This window comes from Pantherophis guttatus, chromosome 1, assembly GCF_059756535.1.
Source record: "Pantherophis guttatus breed Tessera chromosome 1, ASM5975653v1, whole genome shotgun sequence".
In the NCBI taxonomy this organism is placed as follows: domain Eukaryota; kingdom Metazoa; phylum Chordata; class Lepidosauria; order Squamata; family Colubridae; genus Pantherophis; species Pantherophis guttatus.
In genome coordinates this window covers 298,312,887-298,332,990 of record NC_142063.1, presented here as the reverse complement: position 1 = coordinate 298,332,990, position 20,104 = coordinate 298,312,887, and the positions used below count along the sequence as shown (strand labels likewise).

General features: G+C 35.7%; 1 protein-coding gene across 1 annotated transcript in view; it reads right to left on the bottom strand.

Moving 5' to 3' along the window:
- Positions 1–20,104, bottom strand: part of USH2A (usherin) — a 458,447-nt gene that overhangs the window by 82,657 nt on the left and 355,686 nt on the right. The window contains exons 48-54 of the mRNA XM_087891378.1: positions 19,220–19,443; positions 17,664–17,874; positions 16,481–16,678; positions 14,247–14,401; positions 13,209–13,407; positions 4,834–4,941; positions 2,548–2,731 (exon numbers count right to left, since the gene is read on the bottom strand). Coding sequence (XP_087747504.1) covers positions 2,548–2,731; positions 4,834–4,941; positions 13,209–13,407; positions 14,247–14,401; positions 16,481–16,678; positions 17,664–17,874; positions 19,220–19,443 — 1,279 coding nt within the window. The remainder of the gene's footprint in view (positions 1–2,547; positions 2,732–4,833; positions 4,942–13,208; positions 13,408–14,246; positions 14,402–16,480; positions 16,679–17,663; positions 17,875–19,219; positions 19,444–20,104) is intronic.

Sequence of the window (20,104 nt, the reverse complement as noted above, 5' to 3'; positions counted from 1 at the left end):
TTAGGAGGAGAGTTCAAGATTTTAAAACACAAAAGAAAAAAAGCTCTATTTAATTAGGGAATTGTAATAATTGAGATACTATTAATTGTATATTGTGTTGAAAGCAGAAATGGTTAAGTTGTGGTTCTGAGGAATATATGGGGGAAATTATTTGGTTTATTATTATTGGTAAATATAATTAATTGATTTGTAAGAAATTGGATTGCATGGAAATAATTGGAATATTCATGTTCATATTGATTAATATACAAAAAAGATAGTTATATAACTAATTGATTTATATTAAAATGTTGAATTTGTATTAAACAACTGTATTACATAATTAAACAATGTGAGGATGGATATAAAAATAGATGACAATGGGAAGAGGTATAATATAGAATAGAAGGGAAAAATTGAATTTGATTAAGATTAGAGATGAGAATGAAGGATAATATTGGTTTTTTTTAAAAAATAGATGAGGAATAAATATGGCAAAAAGGAAATATAGAAATTGTAAATTTAATTGAAGTGACTAAACACTGTTTAAATTTGTGAACCGGCCAAATACTCTGTTCAAAGAAAATAAATTGTATGTTTGTATGTGTGTTTCTAATTATTGCTATTTATTCATATTTGTTCTCTTTTATTCTTTAAAGTTTAACCATTCATTCTTTATCTTAATATCTTTATATTTGTTTGGGGTTGGCTTTCTTCCCTTTCATCTTTTTTATTGTACAGCAATCTTTCTCCTCAAACCTACCACCTCTCTTTTTTCTTTCCTTCTTACTTTCTCTTCCCCCCCTCTTCTTCTCCTCCCTACTTCCTCTTCCTTTCTCCTTCTCCTCCTCTCTTCCTCCCCCTCTTACCCTCACTCCTACTCTAATTTCCCTTCCCTTCCTTCATCCCTCTCTATTGCTGTATCCTTTTGTGCATATGGACTACTCAGAGGGCTGAAAAAGTTATTTTTGACTGGTCCTCACACTTTTGACCAGTCCTCGAACTTACGACTGTCCTCACATTTTACGTTTTTGCCCTATCTTATCACCATGGTGAAGAGAAGCAGTTGTGAAATGAGTGACATGGTTGTTAAGAATACTGCACGGGCATAAATGTGAGGATGGTCATAAGTGTGAGGACCAGTCAAAAGTGCGAGGACCTGTCAGAAATGACCTTTTTCAGCCCTCTGGTTAGTCCTTTTGTGCATATGGACTACTCAGAGGGCTGAAAAAGTTATTTTTGACTGGTCCTCACACTTTTGACCAGTCCTCGAACTTACGACTGTCCTCACATTTTATGTTTTTGCCCTATCTTGTCACCATGGTGAAGAGAAGCAGTTGTGAAATGAGTGACATGGTTGTTAAGAATACTGCACGGGCATAAATGTGAGGATGGTCATAAGTGTGAGGACCAGTCAAAAGTGCGAGGACCTGTCAGAAATGACCTTTTTCAGCCCTCTGGTTAGTCCTTTTGTGCATATGGACTACTCAGAGGGCTGAAAAAGTTATTTTTGACTGGTCCTCGCACTTTTGACCAGTCCTCGAACTTACGACTGTCCTCACATTTTACATTTTTGCCCTATCTTGTCATCATGGTGAAGAGAAGCAGTTGTGAAATGAGTGACATGGTTGTTAAGAATGCTGCATGGGCATAAATATGAGGATGGTCATAAGTGTGAGGACCAGTCAAAAGTGTGAGGACCTGTCAGAAATGACTTTTCAGCCCTCTGAGTAGTCCCTATACACATAGCCATGGCCACCCGGTCACATGACCAGCTAGCCACGCCCACCCAGTCACATGGCCTCCAAGCCACGCCCACACAATAAGTCACGCCCACAATGGTGTCCTTCTTACCAATGTTAAAATCTGTTCACCTTACCCTATACACATAGCCATGGCCACCCGGTCACATGACCAGCTAGCCACGCCCACCCAGTCACATGACCAGCTAGCCACACCCACCCAGTCACATGACCAGCTAGCCACGCCCACAAAATAAGCCACGCCCACAATGTCCCTCTTTACCAATATTAAAATCTGGTCACCTTATATTTGTGACTAAGTGAAAGCTCTTCTGGAAAGCCCAATGGGCTAATTATTAGTTACCCGTAAGACTTGTTTTCTACAATCTATATAGGTATCGTTACGTGAAGTTCATGGGGAACTGTATTCAGTGTCATTTTGATTACAATTTTTATTTACATGAGACATTCATGCTGGGGCCAACAATTTAGGCTGTGCTTTCAAAGGCTTAATGTGATTTGGAGCACACAAAGGCATGGATGGAGCCCCAACTGGAAGCTCCTAAAACAGTTCTCCTTTCCTGGGCTTGTGTGGCTGCCATCTACAGCAGGTACCAAATCCTTGGAAAGGACATGTTTTGTTTAAGGTGATCCCAATGGATGCTAAATGCCTGCCCATGTATGTTCCAAATGATACATTGCCCATCAAATCTACATCTCTGCATAGTCCTTGAGCTGGGCCCAAATGTTGGTTAAGGTATGATATATCAATATATATATTATAAAAAATTAAACTACATCCTTTCTCAAATAAGTGACATTTTACCTGTTATTTGGTTGCATGGCGGAATGAGTGAAATTCAGATTTTCTCCACCACCTTTGAAAATCTCTTCTCCATTACAAAATAATCTATATTGAATGACAATTCCATTTTTTTTCTCTGGCTCATCCCAATACAATTCTACTACGTTAGAGCTTACTGTAATATGACGACGCTGTGACCATACCCCTGCAATTACATTAGCAAAACTGTTTATAATGATACTTGTATATATTTAATTTTATAAATGTATTAAAATATGTTAACACATAAAAAACTTTTTTAAATAAATTCATTTCTCTTACAGTTAACCTTCAACCTTAAAATTATACTACTCCTTCTTCAGGTAATACTAAACTACAGCAAAAGTACCAAAGTACACAATATAAAAGACCTATATAGCAATACAAAATTCATTAATCATCATTCAATCAGTGTACAAAAGATTATCCTTCCATAAAAAATAAAAATAAATGTTTGATTAATTATTAAATAACATCAAGGTAATAACTAGATGAAGTTTGTTTGGGAGAGATTTTAAAATCATGGATCACAACTGAATAAGCCTTTTCCATTTTTTAACATTTGCATGCCTCAGAAAAAAAAGGGCAAAATAAGATCACATTTTGAGGATCTTAGTGTACATGGCAGCTTATATATATTCTGGAAAAAGTTACCAAAATATGATGTCCTAATTAACAGCCTTGCAGTTGTATCTTTCTGAACCATCACTAAAAGACATTTTACATTTCCAAATCAAAATAGTCTGCTGCAGTATCTGTAGTATGAAAGTAAAAAGGATATGAGGTTTTGAGGCCAAGGCATCTTGCTTAGCTTTAGTTACACAAAATGCTACCAGTTTACACCAGAATAATTTGTCTTGTGCCACAGATGTACCTTATGCTAGTGATGCATTACGAGATACGTCCAACTTCTACTTGTTTTAGGAAAGATATAGTAGATATATTTTATAAATATATAAAAATATAGCTTCTTGAGATCCCCCCTGCCCACAGTCCAGGCAGACATATCAACAGCCTGTCTTGCATGAGCTAAAATTAAATTATTGGTTCTTGTCCAGTTCATTAGCACATTTTACAGAACTAACTGGATTGACTAGATATATGACAGTTTTTTAGCTTATGTCTCAGGACACTTTATTTTAACATGGATCAATGTAAGAGGACGTGGTCAGTAGCCTTACATAAATATCAATTGCGGGGAATATAATTAGCAATTTATAGTTTTTATATTTTTATTTTGGAAAATGAAGTTTACAAAAACAATAAAAAGAAAAACTACTTTAAAGGGAGTGACTGACAAAAGTTAGGCCTCATTCCATATTTTCAATTTGTGGGAGATTGGTTACATATATGAAAAATTTTCACTCCTTGTATCATCACTGACATCATTCAATGCATTCTTGTTACTTAATACTAACACATATACACATTTACAGTGACAAAGTGCACTATTCAGGATTGTGTGGGTAAAGAAATTGCTGAAAATGAAATTAATTGACAAAAGGATTTGAGATCTTTCCCACATAATACAATGTGGAGGTCTGGAGACATACACTTAGGGAGTCCTTTACACTTCGTTTATTTTCCCAGATGTTTCATTACCTGAATAGGTAATACCATTAGTGCTAGGGAGTATGGAGTTTACTCCCTGCCAGTCTTGGTGTGGGTGTGGTTTGTCCTTGGTAGTTGTTTGATTAGAGTATAGCTTCAGTTTTTCTGGTGTTAATCTCTACTTATGTGGTTGTTGGTTGCTGTTCTGGTTGTCTGTTTTTCTTCTTAGCTTGTTAATTGTCTCTTTTAAATGGTCTATAAATAAAGTTTATTTCTAAGTGTTTGCATCTGTGTGTTCACTTCTACCACAATTTCCTTCCTTCTTCCTTCCTTCCTCCCTCCCTCCCTCCCTCCCTCCCTCCCTCCTTCCTTCCTTCCTTCCTTCCTTCCTTCCTTCCTTCCTTCCTTCCTTCCTTCCTTCCTTCCTTCCTGTCTTTCACTTAATTTATAGATTGTCCAACTCCCAAATATCTCTAGGTGGCTTACGACTAAGAATGTTAGGCAGGTGTTCTCTAAACATTTTTTTAATTTACCTTGGGTTGCCATTCCATCGTTTTTTCAATTTTTCTGCTTAGATCCATTTGAACATAATTCCTTTTTGACTGAACAAACAAGGAGTTGAAGAGTTGTTTTTGTTTAAAATCAGTGCCTAGATATAGTGCCCTGAGTCTACTTCTCATATATAAATGGTTTAAATGTTAATAAATTAGTCTTTACCTTGAGGAGCAGCTTGCAATGTTCTACCTGAAGTTGTCTGACTGGTAGTACAACCAGCAAATGTACATGCTGTGAGTGTGAAGTTGTAGTTTTCATAAGGCTGAAGATCTAAATAAATGTAAAAAAGATGAAACCTACAGATATTTTTTAGGTTAGAGTTCTATGAGAGAGAAAATAGAATATACTTAACCCAAAATATTTACATTCGTGGTTTTTAAAATTGTATATGAATGTTTATTCATATATCTTGGATATTCAATGGTAACAGGAAACCAGGCCATCAAAATACATGGTGGCTGGATACTATCAAAGCTGTCACCAGTCAAAGCATAAAACAACTCAAAGAAACAGTGAAAGATTGGAATATATGGAGAGACCTGGCCTCTAGAATCACCAACAGCCAGACTCGACTAAAGGTATAACACCATCATCATCTGGATGTTCAACCCAAGCTATATAAACATAATTATTAACTTGGATATCAGGGATCATAGAGAATGCTGAAAATGAGCAAAGTAATTCAAAATATTCCTTTTCTTCAATAATAAATCAAACATGGCAACCTATTTGCTGTTGAGAGCCACCTTCCCTTCAAAGTAATTTGTTAGAAGCCACATGAGAGAAGACTGAAGCAAATAGTGGCTGAAATTAAAGTAAGATGAGTAAACTTTCCCTTATTTTCTCCAAGAATTACATTACAGGGAAGAAGCAGATAATCACTGAATGATTCTGTTTCTTAGGAGAGAAGGGTTGGAAATGAATAGAACAGAATGGAAAAGAGCTGGAAGGGGCTTTGGAGTCCAGCCTCCTGTTCAAGCAGGAGACCCTATACCATTTCAGACAAGTGGCTGTCCAGGTTCTTCTTAAAAACCTCCAGTGATGAAGCACCCACAACTTCTGAAGGCAAGCTGTTCCACTGGTTAATTATCCTCACATACTGCTGTCATGTCAGCCCTAGTTCTTCTTTTCTCAGATTCTTGGTGCTAAATTCTGGCCAACTCAGAGAGCTAAATCTTCATATATCCTAAAGTGATAACTGCATTTTTTTTTTTGAAGCACACATGATTTTCCAAAAGTGATAATAAGTATTTCAGCCAATTGCCTCTAAGAAACCACAAGAAGAGCTATAAGCCAAAAGAGTTTCCAGTGCTGATTTTTTCTCCTAAAAATATCACTCCTTTTGTTTCTGATGTTTCATTCAGTGACAGTCAAGTTTTCCTTGTCCTTTTTAAATTCAAACAATAGCTGCCACTACTTTTAACTATTTACCAATTCCATAAAATAGGTATGTTTAGCTTTTGCACGTAAACCTGCATGTCTCCAAGTTTAGAGAATGGATCTAACCGATTTTTTAAGTAAAACTATTTATTTTATAGTCATTAAATGTCTGTTAGCGTCTATTCCCAAACCCATTCTCTTTTGCTATTCAGTAGCAGTTTTAAAAGTCTTCTCCTATTTCTATACCCTAAATCACAATTACCTCCTATTGTTCCTTGTGAACATGCTTCAGCATTTCTCTACCATAAAACCCTGCAAGATTCAACATAACCTTTGAAAACTAATTTATAAATATGTAGATATCTATTCTTTCTTATGCATATGTTTCGAAAAGCAGTTATCAAGAAAGGAAAGCTTCTTGATTTTCTTTATTATGAGCTCCAAAACTGCTAGTAGACTTCTGCCCTCATTCTATTCTTTCCTTCCAATCTTCCTTGTTTTTGTCATTGAGGGATCCAGCTCTGTCTTATCTTTGCATTGCAACTACTTTAAGAAAAAAACAAACAATGGAATTCTATGACGAGAAAGAGAAGAAAACTGTGGGGAGTAGCACTTTGACTAAAACTGGTAAAATGGCAACCTCATTGTTTCACCCCTCTCCCTTTCTCAAATGGTTGTATAGCTGTCAGCTTTTTCCAAAAGACCAGAAAGAAAAGAACAGTAAATAGTTACTGGAACTCTGTATTTCTTTTAAATTGAAGAGGAAAAAAAACACACATGTAAAATCAAGACAGGAGTCAAGAGGACAGGCTGGACAATACAATTTATTAATACAATTGTATTAATACAATTATTAACTAGAACAGAAGAAGCGAGAGAATTATTTCTGTATTATTTTCATAAACACCAGAGTTAAAAAGAGAAAGAAGGTATGGATAGAAGCCAAATATTCAACATTTCGCTATTTGACAGATTATTCTAGCAATAGGCAACTCCAATTGTTCCTAAAGGGAATCATTTAATTCACTACTAAAAAGAAACATTTATTATGAAGCAAGATTAATTTACAGCAGTATACCATAGAGAGAGAGAAAAAAAATAAAATAAAAGGCAGGCAAAGAAGTACATATTGCACTAAATGCATCAGGGTATAAGCATCCTGTTTTTGTTATTTATTCGTCTGATATTAAAACACAGCGATAACAAGGGAGTCTGGATTACAATTTTGTTGTGTTCTGTTTACAAGCCTCAGTACACGCATAAGGTTTATAATAATTCCCACATTAAAATTTTGGACATGAGAACTTGAGAAATTGCATTAGGAATTTTTTTTAAAAAAATTGTTTCATTAGTCTCCTTGAAATTGTAGAGATACGTTAGCCTGGAAGAAGCTTTAGAAGTCTTTTTAATTCTGCATTCTTGCTGAAAATATTCAACATCTAAGAAGAGTTCAATATGTGCAAAAGCTCAATGCACTTGTGTTTTAAGCATTCTTTTTCCTATGCGATTAACAAAGGGCTCTTCTTTTCAAGGAAACTTGGGACACTGAGTTCCAACTCAGCAGAATTCAGCATGCCATCTCTAACAGATTTGTATAGCACCCTTCTCTTGTGTTGAGCATTTCCTTACACAATAAGTATATAGGAAGGAAAATTGCCTGCCTCAACCAATTTCATGCTAACTTGTGTATCGCCTTAGAGATGAACATTCTAATTTACATAACTATATTCCATGACTGAGAAGGTTCCTATTGTACAAAACCAATAGTGAGTTTTAATACAGGTGATGGTGATGATCATGATGAAGATGAATACAAAATATATCATACACATTATGCAGTAAACTCTAAGAACATTCAGATGAGATTAGGCAATATTATTCCAGTCAGAAAAAGAATCAGAGGAATAGTGGCACACTTAAGATCACTTCACCATGGAACTGATAACATTTGAAGTGGGGATTATTCTGCTTATTAAAAGTAACTTAGAATTTAGAATCTCCTCCAGCATAAAGTCTGCCTCCTCTGGATTTTTTTATGGAATTAATTCTGCAGAAGCTTGAATTAATGCATTCTGATAGAAATAGAGTATCTTGTCTCGTCTTCTGTTTTTTTCTCAAATGTCAATGAATGTCCCAATTACTCTCTATGATTGTCATTCCATAAGCCTCTTGAATTTCTAGAGAAGCTTTGGTATAAATCTTGTACTAATAAAAATAAGTGAGTAATATTTCTTTGGAGAAATTATGAGGAAAACAGAATGAATAGTCAGGACATAGTCTCTCTTTGCAAATGTTTTTCTTTGTCTTGTTTGGTAATAGTCAGACAAAATATTACATTAGCTGTGGCTAGTTCTTGTAAAATCAATCCATGGCTTAATGTTGCAGAATGAAGAACATGAGTTGACTAACCCTTAAACTCAGGTATTCTTAACTCCCCATGCTACTTCTTACTTAGTATGGCGATGACGAAAAGATCAGAGACATTTGTTTACATTTTTTATTAATGGTAATTTATCAGTTATCTGAAGTCTACTTTGATATTCTTGTTAATTATGATTTGCTGAAATGAACCAGCTTCATAAATTTGTATAGTCCACAATTGGATTTTTTCTGGAGAAGATAAATCATAGTTTGGCTCTATTTGATGTCACAAGAATAATAGAATAACAGAAGGGTCCTTGGAGGTCTTCTAGTCCAAACCCCTGCTCAAGCAGGAAACCTTATACCATTTCAGACAAATTGTTGTCCAATCTCTTCTTAAAAACTTCCAATGTTGGACCTGCTTTTTCAGGAGGCAACTGTTCTTGTTTTTTCTTTTGAAGACATTAAGGAGAAACTTCATGACAGTTAGAACAATTAATCAGTGGAACAACTTGCCTCCAGAAAGTTGTAAATGCTCCAAACTGGAAGTTTTAAAGAAGAGATTGGATAACCATTTGTCTGAAGTGGTATAGGGTATCCTGCCTAAGCAGGGGGTTGGACTACTAGAACACCTCCAAAGTCCATTCGAACTATTCTATTCTATTCTATTCTATTCTATTCTATTCTATTCTATTCTATTCTATTCTATTCTATTCTATTCTATTCTATTCTATTCTATTCTATTCTATTCTATTCTATTATTTTCTCATCCAAGAAGCTTCTTCAGCTTTGACAGGATAGTGGGGAATGGAAGGATTTATATTGCAGACAGCTGGTAATCTACATCCTTTTAGAGGGTCATTGAAGTACTTGGGTCCCTATCGGTCTCCGGACGTAATTCAAGGTCTTTAAAGCCCTACATGGCTCAGGGGCAGGCTATCTTCAAGACCGCCTTCTACCGCATAGCTCCCATCGACTGGTAAGATCCCACAGAGTTGGTCTCTTCCGGATCCTGTCAGCTAAACAATGTTGGTTGGCGGGCCCATGAGGGAGGGCCTTCTCTGTGGCTGCCCCGGCTCTCTGGAACCAATTACCTCCTGAGGTCTGGACCGCCCCCAGCCTATTGGCCTTCCAGAAAGCAGTGAAGACCTGGCTTTTCCGGCAGGCCTAGGGCCGTTGATCTCGCTACGGCGATCTTGCGAGACCCAGCCATGGAATGGAGTGTATGGGTTTTTAATGTTCTTTAAAAAAATTTTACGGGATATTATTTGCATTGTTTTTTTTTTTTTTTGCTGTAAGCCGCCCAGAGTCCCTAGGGAGTTGGGCGGCATAGAAATGCGACTAATAAATGAATAATAAATAAATAAATAAATGGTTTTCCCAAAGGTGCTTTTTCAGGAGGCAACTGGACTTTCTTGTTTTTTCTTTTGAAGATGTTTTGCTTCTCATTCAAGAAGCTTCTTCAGCTCTGACAGGATAGTGGGGAATGGAAGGATTTATATTCCTTGCAGACAGTTGGTAGTCTGCATCCTTTTAGAGGGTCGTTGAAGCACTTGGAGGTTTATCTGTTATCTGAGTGACCCTGATAAGTTTGATTAGTTTCCATCCATTACTTCTTGTCCTGCCTTCAGGTGCTTTGGAGAATAGGTTGACCTCCCCTTCTTTGTGGCAGTTCCTTAGATATTGGAATATTGCTATCATGTCATCCTTAGTCCTTCTTTTCATTAAACTAGACATACCCAATTCCTGCAACCATTCTTCATACGTTTTAGCATTCAGTCCCCCAAACATCTTTGTTTTTTTTCTCTGCACTCTTTCTAGAGCCTCAAGAAGCAATTAATTTAAAATAAGGGAGATACCATATAAGCCAATCACTTGCTGTGGCTAATTCTTGTAAAATCAATCTATGGCTTAATGTTGCAGGTGAATGAGGCCTTCCTCTCTCTTTTTTTCCCCTCCCATCCCTTTAAAATACCAAATCTTGAAATTTCTTTGTGAGCATAGGAATGTTTAGAAACCAGACTGCAACTCAAGAGGGTTGAGTTTTTAATGTTCTGAAAAATTAAAAAATTGAAAAAGCAACTATACCTGCATCCTTTCAGACTGCATGTTTGGCATCTCTCACTCTTTAAATTAAATAGAGGAATATGCTAGATATTACAATCTGTCATAAGCTCATTGGTGCAATTTATTGGATAACCAAGATTTTAATGCTGAGAGTTACACTTTTTTCTTTTGCAGTTCTCTAAGGCTATATCTATTTTGCAAACATTCTTAATACAGGTACTCATCTATCAAATCTTTTATGAGTTAAAGCCTGCAGTGCTGAAATTAAGAACTAGTACCTGGTCCACAGAAACATATGCCACAATGGCTTAGGATAGTATAGGAATTTTTACTGGTTTTATATAACTTGGCATTTGCCTACCGTATGGGAATTAAAGAACAGAATTGTGAAAATCTTCTGGTACTCTGGCACAAAATGTGTACAACATATGTGATTTATATATTAAAAACTATTCAACCAACTTTAAAGTCTTAGTGAAAAATATTACACCCTCTATCCATCCCATAAGTTCTAGAAACACTTAAAATCTAAAATTAGACTTTGAAAAATGAATTTCTGACTTTGATTTTGCTACTGAAATGGGCAGTTTCAGTTTTCTTTTAATACTTCCGCTCCCTCCAATATTTCAGGCTCTTCTCATCCTCCTAGCATTGTGTTAGAAATGTTATTTGTAAAGGAATTGTAACACCAAGTGAAACAATGCAATAACTGTCATCCAAATTCTTCTGTACAGACTACTGGAAGTGTTCACTAATAAATGATATAAAAAGGTCTTTTATTGACAAGCTGCCATTTGCTGTTTGCATTAGAGAACATGAGAAGATGATGGCTGGTGCCCCTTGATCCCAATGGCATTCAAGTCAGGGCGATAGTGGAAAATGCTTCAGTTTACTTAAAGCACTGATAACACCTCTAAATAATTAACTCAGGACTTCCTGTCTTCAATTACTTAATGCTTTTTTTAAACATCTTGAGAGGATTATAAGCAATTTATGGATTTCACATGATGAACACATTCACCACAATTCCCATCAAGCATTTATGGGATCATGTTTCCAAAGCTTTGATGTAATTAAAAATAAGCAGTGAGACAATGGTGCAGTGGCAAGGTGCAAGCTGCCTCATCTGCAATTTGTAAGGCCCTTGGATTCAAAGTCTCAGGGAAAGCTTAATGCTACAGCTTCATTAATGTTCAACTGTTGCTCTGGGAACAGCAGAGGTTTTAGAAGAAGATGAGAAAATCAAAACATAGGCCCATGGGAGCTGGAACGATGGGTAGTTCAAACAGTTGAGCTATGTGAAATAAGTACAGTTGATTTAGCGAACATCATGAATTTACAGAGTAATAATTATCACGTTCCAGAAGCACAATCACTCCTTGAGATGAAAAAGCAAATTTGCCTTGATCAGTGAAAGGGGTGGGGTTCTTTGCTACATTAAAGGAATGATGTTTCTTTAACCCTAAGTGTGTAGAAGAATAAATATGCATTGGCAACTGCTATGGCATTGCAACCCCTCCCCCCTTTAAATTATAAAATTCGGGGATAAAGGGAAATCCTAGTTTTGCACAAAACTGTAGCAAAAGGGAAAATGTCACTTTTATATTTTTGTTTTTAAGCTTTTTTAACCAGGCACTGATGCAAATGGGAAATTTTAAGCAGAACCTTTGTTCCATTTTTTCATTGGCTGTTGGCTAATGCATTTTGTTTTATACTAAATAATATGGCAAAGCAATAATAGTTATTGCAAAAGCTATTCAAGTATTTTAAAAGCTAGGGAGAAATGCAAGAGTTAACGCAATCCAGGCGTTGGTGCTATGACAAGTTATATTTTGGATTAAGTTTTTTCAAGTTTGACAAAAGAATTTGTAAAAATCATCACTGACTTTCTAATGAAAGACACAATAGTTCAAAATACAGTAGAAAGGACTACAAAAATCTCTGGAAAATATTGTTTGGATAATCTTATTACTATTCTCGCCAATGTCTTTTGTGGAATCTGATATTGCACCATAGAAAAATTGATTTGTTAATTGACTTCTGACAATTTGTTAATTGCAATCTTAATACCGGTGACAGGGACTTGGTTCTCTGCAGATAAGCCAGCTTTCAGGGAAGCTTTATTTCATTTGTTTTTAATCAGGTCCTTATCAGAAAGGAATAGGATCCTTGGGTATTATCCCAAAACTTCTACAGCACCACTTGAGCAGCATCAGCATTGACAAAATCACCATCAGTCAATTCCAAAAGGCATCTTTACTTGGAGCAGTTTACATCCTGTGATGATAATTTTTAGACCATCCAATATCAACATCTGCCTATCCCAGGTCTTTGGGAAGAACTCAATAGGTGAATAAAAATGCCAAATCCTATCTCAACATCTGGTTGATGGTGCAACTAACGATAATAACAATATACTTCTCTAAAGGTGGTTGGTAAGTTCTTAAATAAAAATATTGGCGATGAAAATTAATCATTATTGTTCATTATTATTATCATGCTAGGATGATGAAAACCTTATTAATTAAGGGTTAATAAACATTTGTAAGGACATTCAAAAATTGCTATTCCCCCTCCCATTGGTGTTCTGAAATTGTAATCCAATTGATATATTCACTTAAAGGGTTTGCTCATTGTAAGAATTGCAGTCTTTAAAAAACAAGCTAACATAAGAAGACCAGTTAAATAAAACAGTGGTGTCATTTGCTTGAAGAACTTTCTACTCTTACCTGTGATGGTGAGCTGTACCTGGTCTGTAGGGCTGGTACATATAAGTCCCCTTCCAATTTGATGGATGAGGTACTCTTTGATTAAACCATTTGGCTTCTTTGGTGCCACCCAACTCAAATGCAAGGTTGTTGCATTTAGAGGTATAATTGTTGGTGGCAGAACATTCTCTGGAATTCCTTGGACAGTGACTGCAATTACCTGAATGCAAAAAATTAGCAATTTATTGTAATAGTACACAAGATACCTTGATCAATGAGAATGTCACTTCTAGTTTAAAATATTGTTGTTTGCTCTGGCATATCATTACCATGGCTCTCTGTAGAACAAGTTATTTTTCTTCTAAGGTAATTTTTTTTCCCTCAGAGTGAAATCTGACCTTGAATATAGTATTTCCGTATGAATCTAGGTATACAATTTATCACAACAGATTCTCTGTATTTTGATAGGTGAAAGGAACTTTTGGAAGGCAGACTGTCTTATCAGAGAATGCTGGCTAATTCTTTTCCATATGGTTAACAGTTTCATATCATGTGACATGAATCATGAGCAACTATTGGCATAAACATTTTAGTCCTGCTACCTTTAGTATTGTCTAGGGATGCCAATTGAAAAAAATTGTTGTTTCTTCCTTAACTTCCAGAGCTAAGGACAGTTTCCTGGTGTACAGAGAGCAGCTGGTTCATCAGCTCTTGTATTAGAAGAGATACAAGTGATCAAGACAATGTCAGTGTGACAACTCTTTTTTTTAGTTCCCAAGCCAGGCAATGCCTATTCTTTGAAGTTCACTTAAAAGATTTCATCAACCAGAGCTAAAAATTCAGAGCATGACTTTACATGCTGTTTGACCAAACTGGTTGACTTCTCCCATTTCTCGTGCTGGGCTACAGCACAAGGTGGCTGATAGAGTTTCTCTGAAAATATCAACATATGTAGACAAAAGATTAATGTTTCCATATTTTCAGTTCTCACCTGAAGGTTGCTACAACATGATGAACGAAAAGATACGCTGTCACCAACTTATTGAAAGATTTACCTACCGTGCTACTGTCTGAACATCCAGCCACAGTGCAAGCACGCAAGAAATATGAGTATTCCTGGTATGGTTGAATATCACTGGTATCCATGAAGTTCAGTTCCTTTCCTCTGAAACGTTCAACTCCATTTCGGAGAATAATATAATAAATGATGATACCTTATTAATAAAGAAGGGAATTAAAACACTCATTTGAATTAAATGTATGCCAGATAATTATATACTAAAGTTCTAAAGTATTACAACAATTCTATAAGAAAAAGATATGCTTGAACCATAACCTGATACCAAGAATAAATAATATACTGGATGACCTTTTTTGCTTGTTTGGATATATCATTACAATTCCCTGAATGAATTTTAGGTCTGTACGTTCTGGTTACATTATTTCATCTTCTCCTTTCTCAAATTAAATTTGACTCCTAGTTACTTTGTGGGCATATCCATGTAATTTTCTTGGCAGTAATATAGAGATGGTTTACCATTGTCTTCTTCTGGAGATTTGCATCTTTTTTTTTCAATTTTTAATTAATTAAATTTTAAAGTTATATCTTAATATAGAGCGATAGTGGTCAGTGATTTTAATTGAAAAAAATGTAAGTTTCAACAATGTCTTATAAACTTCATAGATTTTTGTGAGCTATGATATTATCTACAATATAGTATAGGAAGATGGCCTTCACTTCAATCAACCATGGCTTAGGACCTGGTTATTTATGGGACCACCTACTACCACAAACAGCCTCCCACCGGCCGGTACGCTCTCATAGAGAGGGGCTCCTCCAGGTGCCATCAGCCAAACAATGTCGACTGGCGACCCCCAGGGGGAGGGCCTTCTCTGTGGGGGCACCTACTATCTGGAACGAGCTCCCCCTGGAGATACGGAGGATCCTGGATCTGCGCACTTTCCGCCGTGCTCTTAAGACCCTCCTATTCCAGCAGGCCTGCCTGGCCTAATTTTCTCCCCTTTCTTTTAAATGTTTTAAACTGAAATTTTAATTTGTTTTTAAATTATTGGGAATTTCAATTGTCTCGGACGAAATTATTTAATTTGGTTTTAATTATGTTTTTTAACTTTTGTATTTATGTGTTTTATTCTGTGCCTGTTCACCGCCCTGAGTCCTTCGGGAGTAGGGCAGTATACAAATCTAATAAATGAATGAATGAATGAATGAATCAAACAAACAAACAAACAGGAGCACCAATTTTAAATTCTTCATTGCATCTGTGCCAGAGAAGAGAAAGACAGTACAACAGCCCAGGATTTGTTCATACAACATTCACCATAATGTAACTTTACATTCAAATGTGCTACTGTAAAGTTGTGGGTTGGAGAATGTCATGAACAAGATGCCAATATGATAAGGCAGGGGAAAAAGAGTAGAACTACATTTTATCAAATACTGTATATTGCACTTTTTTTTTCTAGTGAAGATGAAAAATTGGAACTGGTTCCAGTAATTAAAGTTGTTATTCTTCACCAGTATGAATGAATAAACAAAACCACATACAGTCACATTTCTGAAGTGCAACACTTCAGAATTTAGAAATAATTTAGAAAGTGCTTTGGAGCATGTGGAGGAGGGAGAATATAGCACTTGACAGTAGAATTTCAAAGGAACTGTGCCTTTATTGGGAAATACATGGCTACCCCAAGAAAAGGAACAGCTGCTTTAAAGGTTTATGGACAGATGCTATGTTCACACTCCTGTGCATCTGAACACTTTCTGAATTTGAAGCATGTATGTATACATGTACGTACATGTGTGTGTGTGTGTGTGTATAAAATCAGTGGTGGGATTCAAATAATTTAACAACTGGTTGTCTGCCTTACTGACCAGCTGGGTAAAGTGGCTTGGGGGTCAGATGACCATGTGGGCGTGACCAACTCAATGTCACTCACATCAATGGACACTTCACCTTAGCTGTTACAATGTAATAAGGGTTAACTGTAGAGGCAGTTTCTGTAAGCAGGGCAATAAAGATTAGGCTAGAAACACCACCAGAACGTTTCCTTCCTGCCTTCCTCACAGGATTAGCCCTGTAAAGTGGGAAAAAACAAAATAAGATTTCTTCCAACAACCGGTTCTTCGAACTGCTTAGAAAGTTAACAACCGGTTCTCCCGAATAGGTGTGAACTGGCTGAATCCCACCATTGTATATAATGTTTTTGTTCCCAAAATACCTTGTGCTGGGTAAATGCTAAATCAGATATTGTAGTTTGCCAAAATACTGTACCATTTGGTTGACAAGGTTCTTTCCATGTTAGAAATATTACATCTTCACGATTATCCACTTTTGTCCAATGAAGTGGACTTACACCTTCAGGGACATCTTGTTTAGTGGTTGCACTGTTCATTTCACTAAAACTTTTCCCATATTTGTTCCATACAGCTAGCCTGTATTCATATGTAATATGAGGTTCTAGATTCTTATCTACAAGGAAAATAACAAGAGTTTATTGTTAATCTATATGCTAAGTATACTGGACTTCTATTTAGATATATCTAACTCAATCTGGTTCATTTTCAGATTTGTGAATCCATCTTTTCATTCCATAAGCTTTGCACTTTAGAAGAATGGTGCATAAATCAAAACTTCATTACACATACTGTACATGGAATAAAGAAAATGGATTTTTTTCTTCCTCTCTTGTAATAATAGGAGAAAGTAAAACTTATGCTTTTAATGGATGACTTTGGATTGAAAGTCCAGAGCATGAAATGGGAAAATGAAAATGAAGAACCTAGCAAAGTAACAAGTAATGTTTTGCTGCATTTTGAAGTAATTGAAGCAATAATCATGGCAATTTAAATACATTAACTACAAGCATCTAAAATATCTAAGCTCACAAGAGGATGTGAGATTTGGGTGCTTTGAGATGTGAGCAATTCATCTCAAAGCACCCATAATTGAGGAGTGAATTTGCACCACTATCTCCGATAGATTTCAAATTATGGAGACAGCATGCAAACCAAGATTATACATATTTTTTCAGACATATGAGTTTAGAAAAAGAAGCAGCTGCTTTAATGATTCAAAGAAATATATCATATATGCACTCCTGTGCATTGCAAAGCATTATTTCAAAAAGTTTATATAATTTTAATAATCAGTTATAAATTATGATGGGTGTAGGTGACCTCCTGTTTCAGAAATCATAGACAATGCTGTCTATGAAGGTAGAGAGATGGATTTTTGGTGATCCCTTGATTTGATGGACTCTTAGTTTGATTCAATTAGGCTCCTACATTTACAATATATATTTATTCCAATTAGCGTTGTATTGATATCTATCACTGTACTGATAAAAATATTTTATTCATTTCAAAACAGTTTCCAAAGAGGCCACATGATACTTCACTGAATTGATTTCAGAATTTAAAACTTTTAGTTAATGAGTCATCACATATTATTTTACCTTTGAATGAATACTGAGTTGGGCATCCTGTATAAATTTTTTCCTCCAAAGATGGGCATATGCTTTTATTTTCTTTATTTTTGGTATAACTACGGGAACTCTTTATCCAAGCACATAAACAAGTATGCATGTCAAAGTTACACTGTCCACAGTATGTCACTTCTTCAGTAGATCTAGGACACAGTGGGATGCATTTCGATTCTTCTTTTATCTATAACAATAGTTCCCAAACTTTTGAAGACCTTGAAAAACAACTTAAATAGACATGCACAGACAATTTTCTGATACACATTTCCAAGCTCTTATAATGGTACCTTTCATGAAATACCAATATCTCAACTTATATTTTAGTTGTATCATTTTTTCAGTTTACTCATATTTTTCTTAAAAGACTTACTTTTTAAATCCTACTACCTTTATGTTTTAATTAGTATTTAGCATTTTTGAGACAGGAAGCAACGAGAAAAACTCCCAAATGCTATAATTCAGTAGGTGTCTACTTACTGATTGTCATTTGTATGACTAGTTTCCCAGTTTCGGAATCCCTTCCTTAAGAGAGTTCTGCCTGGCACCGATCTTAATGTATCAAACTTTTAGCCCCAATACATTTATTGGATCTTACTGAAACCTTCTGAAACCTTCTAACTTCATTACACTTCACTGATTTGCTGATTTTTAATATGTATTCCATAGCTGAGTGGGTAAAGATACTGAGCTTATCAGATGGAAAGGTGACAGCCTGGGTTCAAGATGGAGTGCTGCATGATGGGGTGAGTTCCTGTTATTTGCCCCAGGTTCCGCCCACCTAGCACTAGCAGTTTGAAAGCATGCAAATGCAAGTAGATAAATAGATACCACTTTGTTGAGAAGATAACAGTGTTCCGTACACTTCAGCATATAGTCATGCTGGCCACATGACCATTGTCTTCAGACAATGCTGTCTCCTTTGGCTAGGAAATGGAGATGAGCATCATCCCCTAGAATTGGACATGACTTGACAGGGGAAACTTTGACTTTGACTTTACAGATGTTTTATTTTAATAAATATTTTTGTTTTAGCATTTGATAATTTAGACTGCTTAATATTTCTTCTTACTTGTGCTCATATGGCCATAATGTTCAAATGATAAATGTTGGCATTCCCACGCCTTCATATATAGGTACCCTATATGTTTATTGCCCATGCAAAGCCATGCAAACTTTAAAAATGCGCAAAGCACTGACTATATGAAACAATCAAATAAACAATTGAACATTGCTATATATACATATACACATTTTCCAGCCAGGCCAAAATGTTAACTTTTAGTCTTTATACTAATCTGAAGTGCTGAACAACACTTTACAAGAAGCAGCTAATCATTATTAATTCCTTTAGAATTCACTGCAATAACATCAATCATGGCAAACTCATTTGGTATTAATATGGATGTAATGCGAAAATGAATAATGCACAGAGGAGTTTTTATATTCCTATTTTACAAAAATAGTTATGAACAATGTATTTCTCTTCCCATTGTCAAATCAGAACCACCAAGAGGTTTTCTATCAATTACCTTCATCATCATTCTAGATGAAATCCTGTCAGCGCAAACATATTTCAAGGGATTATATCCAAGTCCATTACAACATTCTTCGCTCTCTGGAATAAGTTCAGTCACACAGCATTTTAATGCCACTGAGTTATTCTTTTTAATGTGGGCTTTAGTTTCACCACTGAAAGCTGAACAGCATACTATACTTGACATATTCACATATTCATGTCTACAACAGAACACTCCTGAAACAAGAAAATATTATACATGAAGGCAAGAAGAGGAGAAAGTGAAGGAAATTCCAAGAATGCTATAAAATTCATCATAAAAGTACCTGCATGATGCAGTTATTGAAATGGAGGAAAGGCATCTAAAGTAGTACTTAATGTTGAGTTTAACATGTCAGAGAGGCCTTTGTTTAGTGATTAATCTTGAAGAAGTGACAAAAGGCAATCTCCTTTTTTTGCATAGGTTTCAGAGAGTAACTATTTGCAGTTCATATGTGCCACATTCCATATTCACTTAATTTTTTTAATTTAAAAAGTTAGGTTGCTTATCAAAAAAACAAAACAAACCTCCCCCCCCAGTTTTGTCAACAAATAAATCAGTGAAAGACAGGTTTTCTAAAGTCATATAAAATGCAAAATAGATTTGCTTATTAGGAACAGGCAGATTTCCTTAATGACTGTACATGAGTATTTCAGAGTTCTAGTCTAATTTGGTTTCTTCTCCAATTCATTTCCCCTCAAGAAAAAAGTGTTAGAATTTTGCTATTTCCTTTCAAAAAATAAGATATCTCCTCTTTCTCATCTCCAAGTGGTCCTTCAACATTGCAAAAGGGATCTGGAAGATGCACTGGAGGCAAGGTTCCACTAGTTCAAAAGTCTTTCCACTGCTGAATGGACA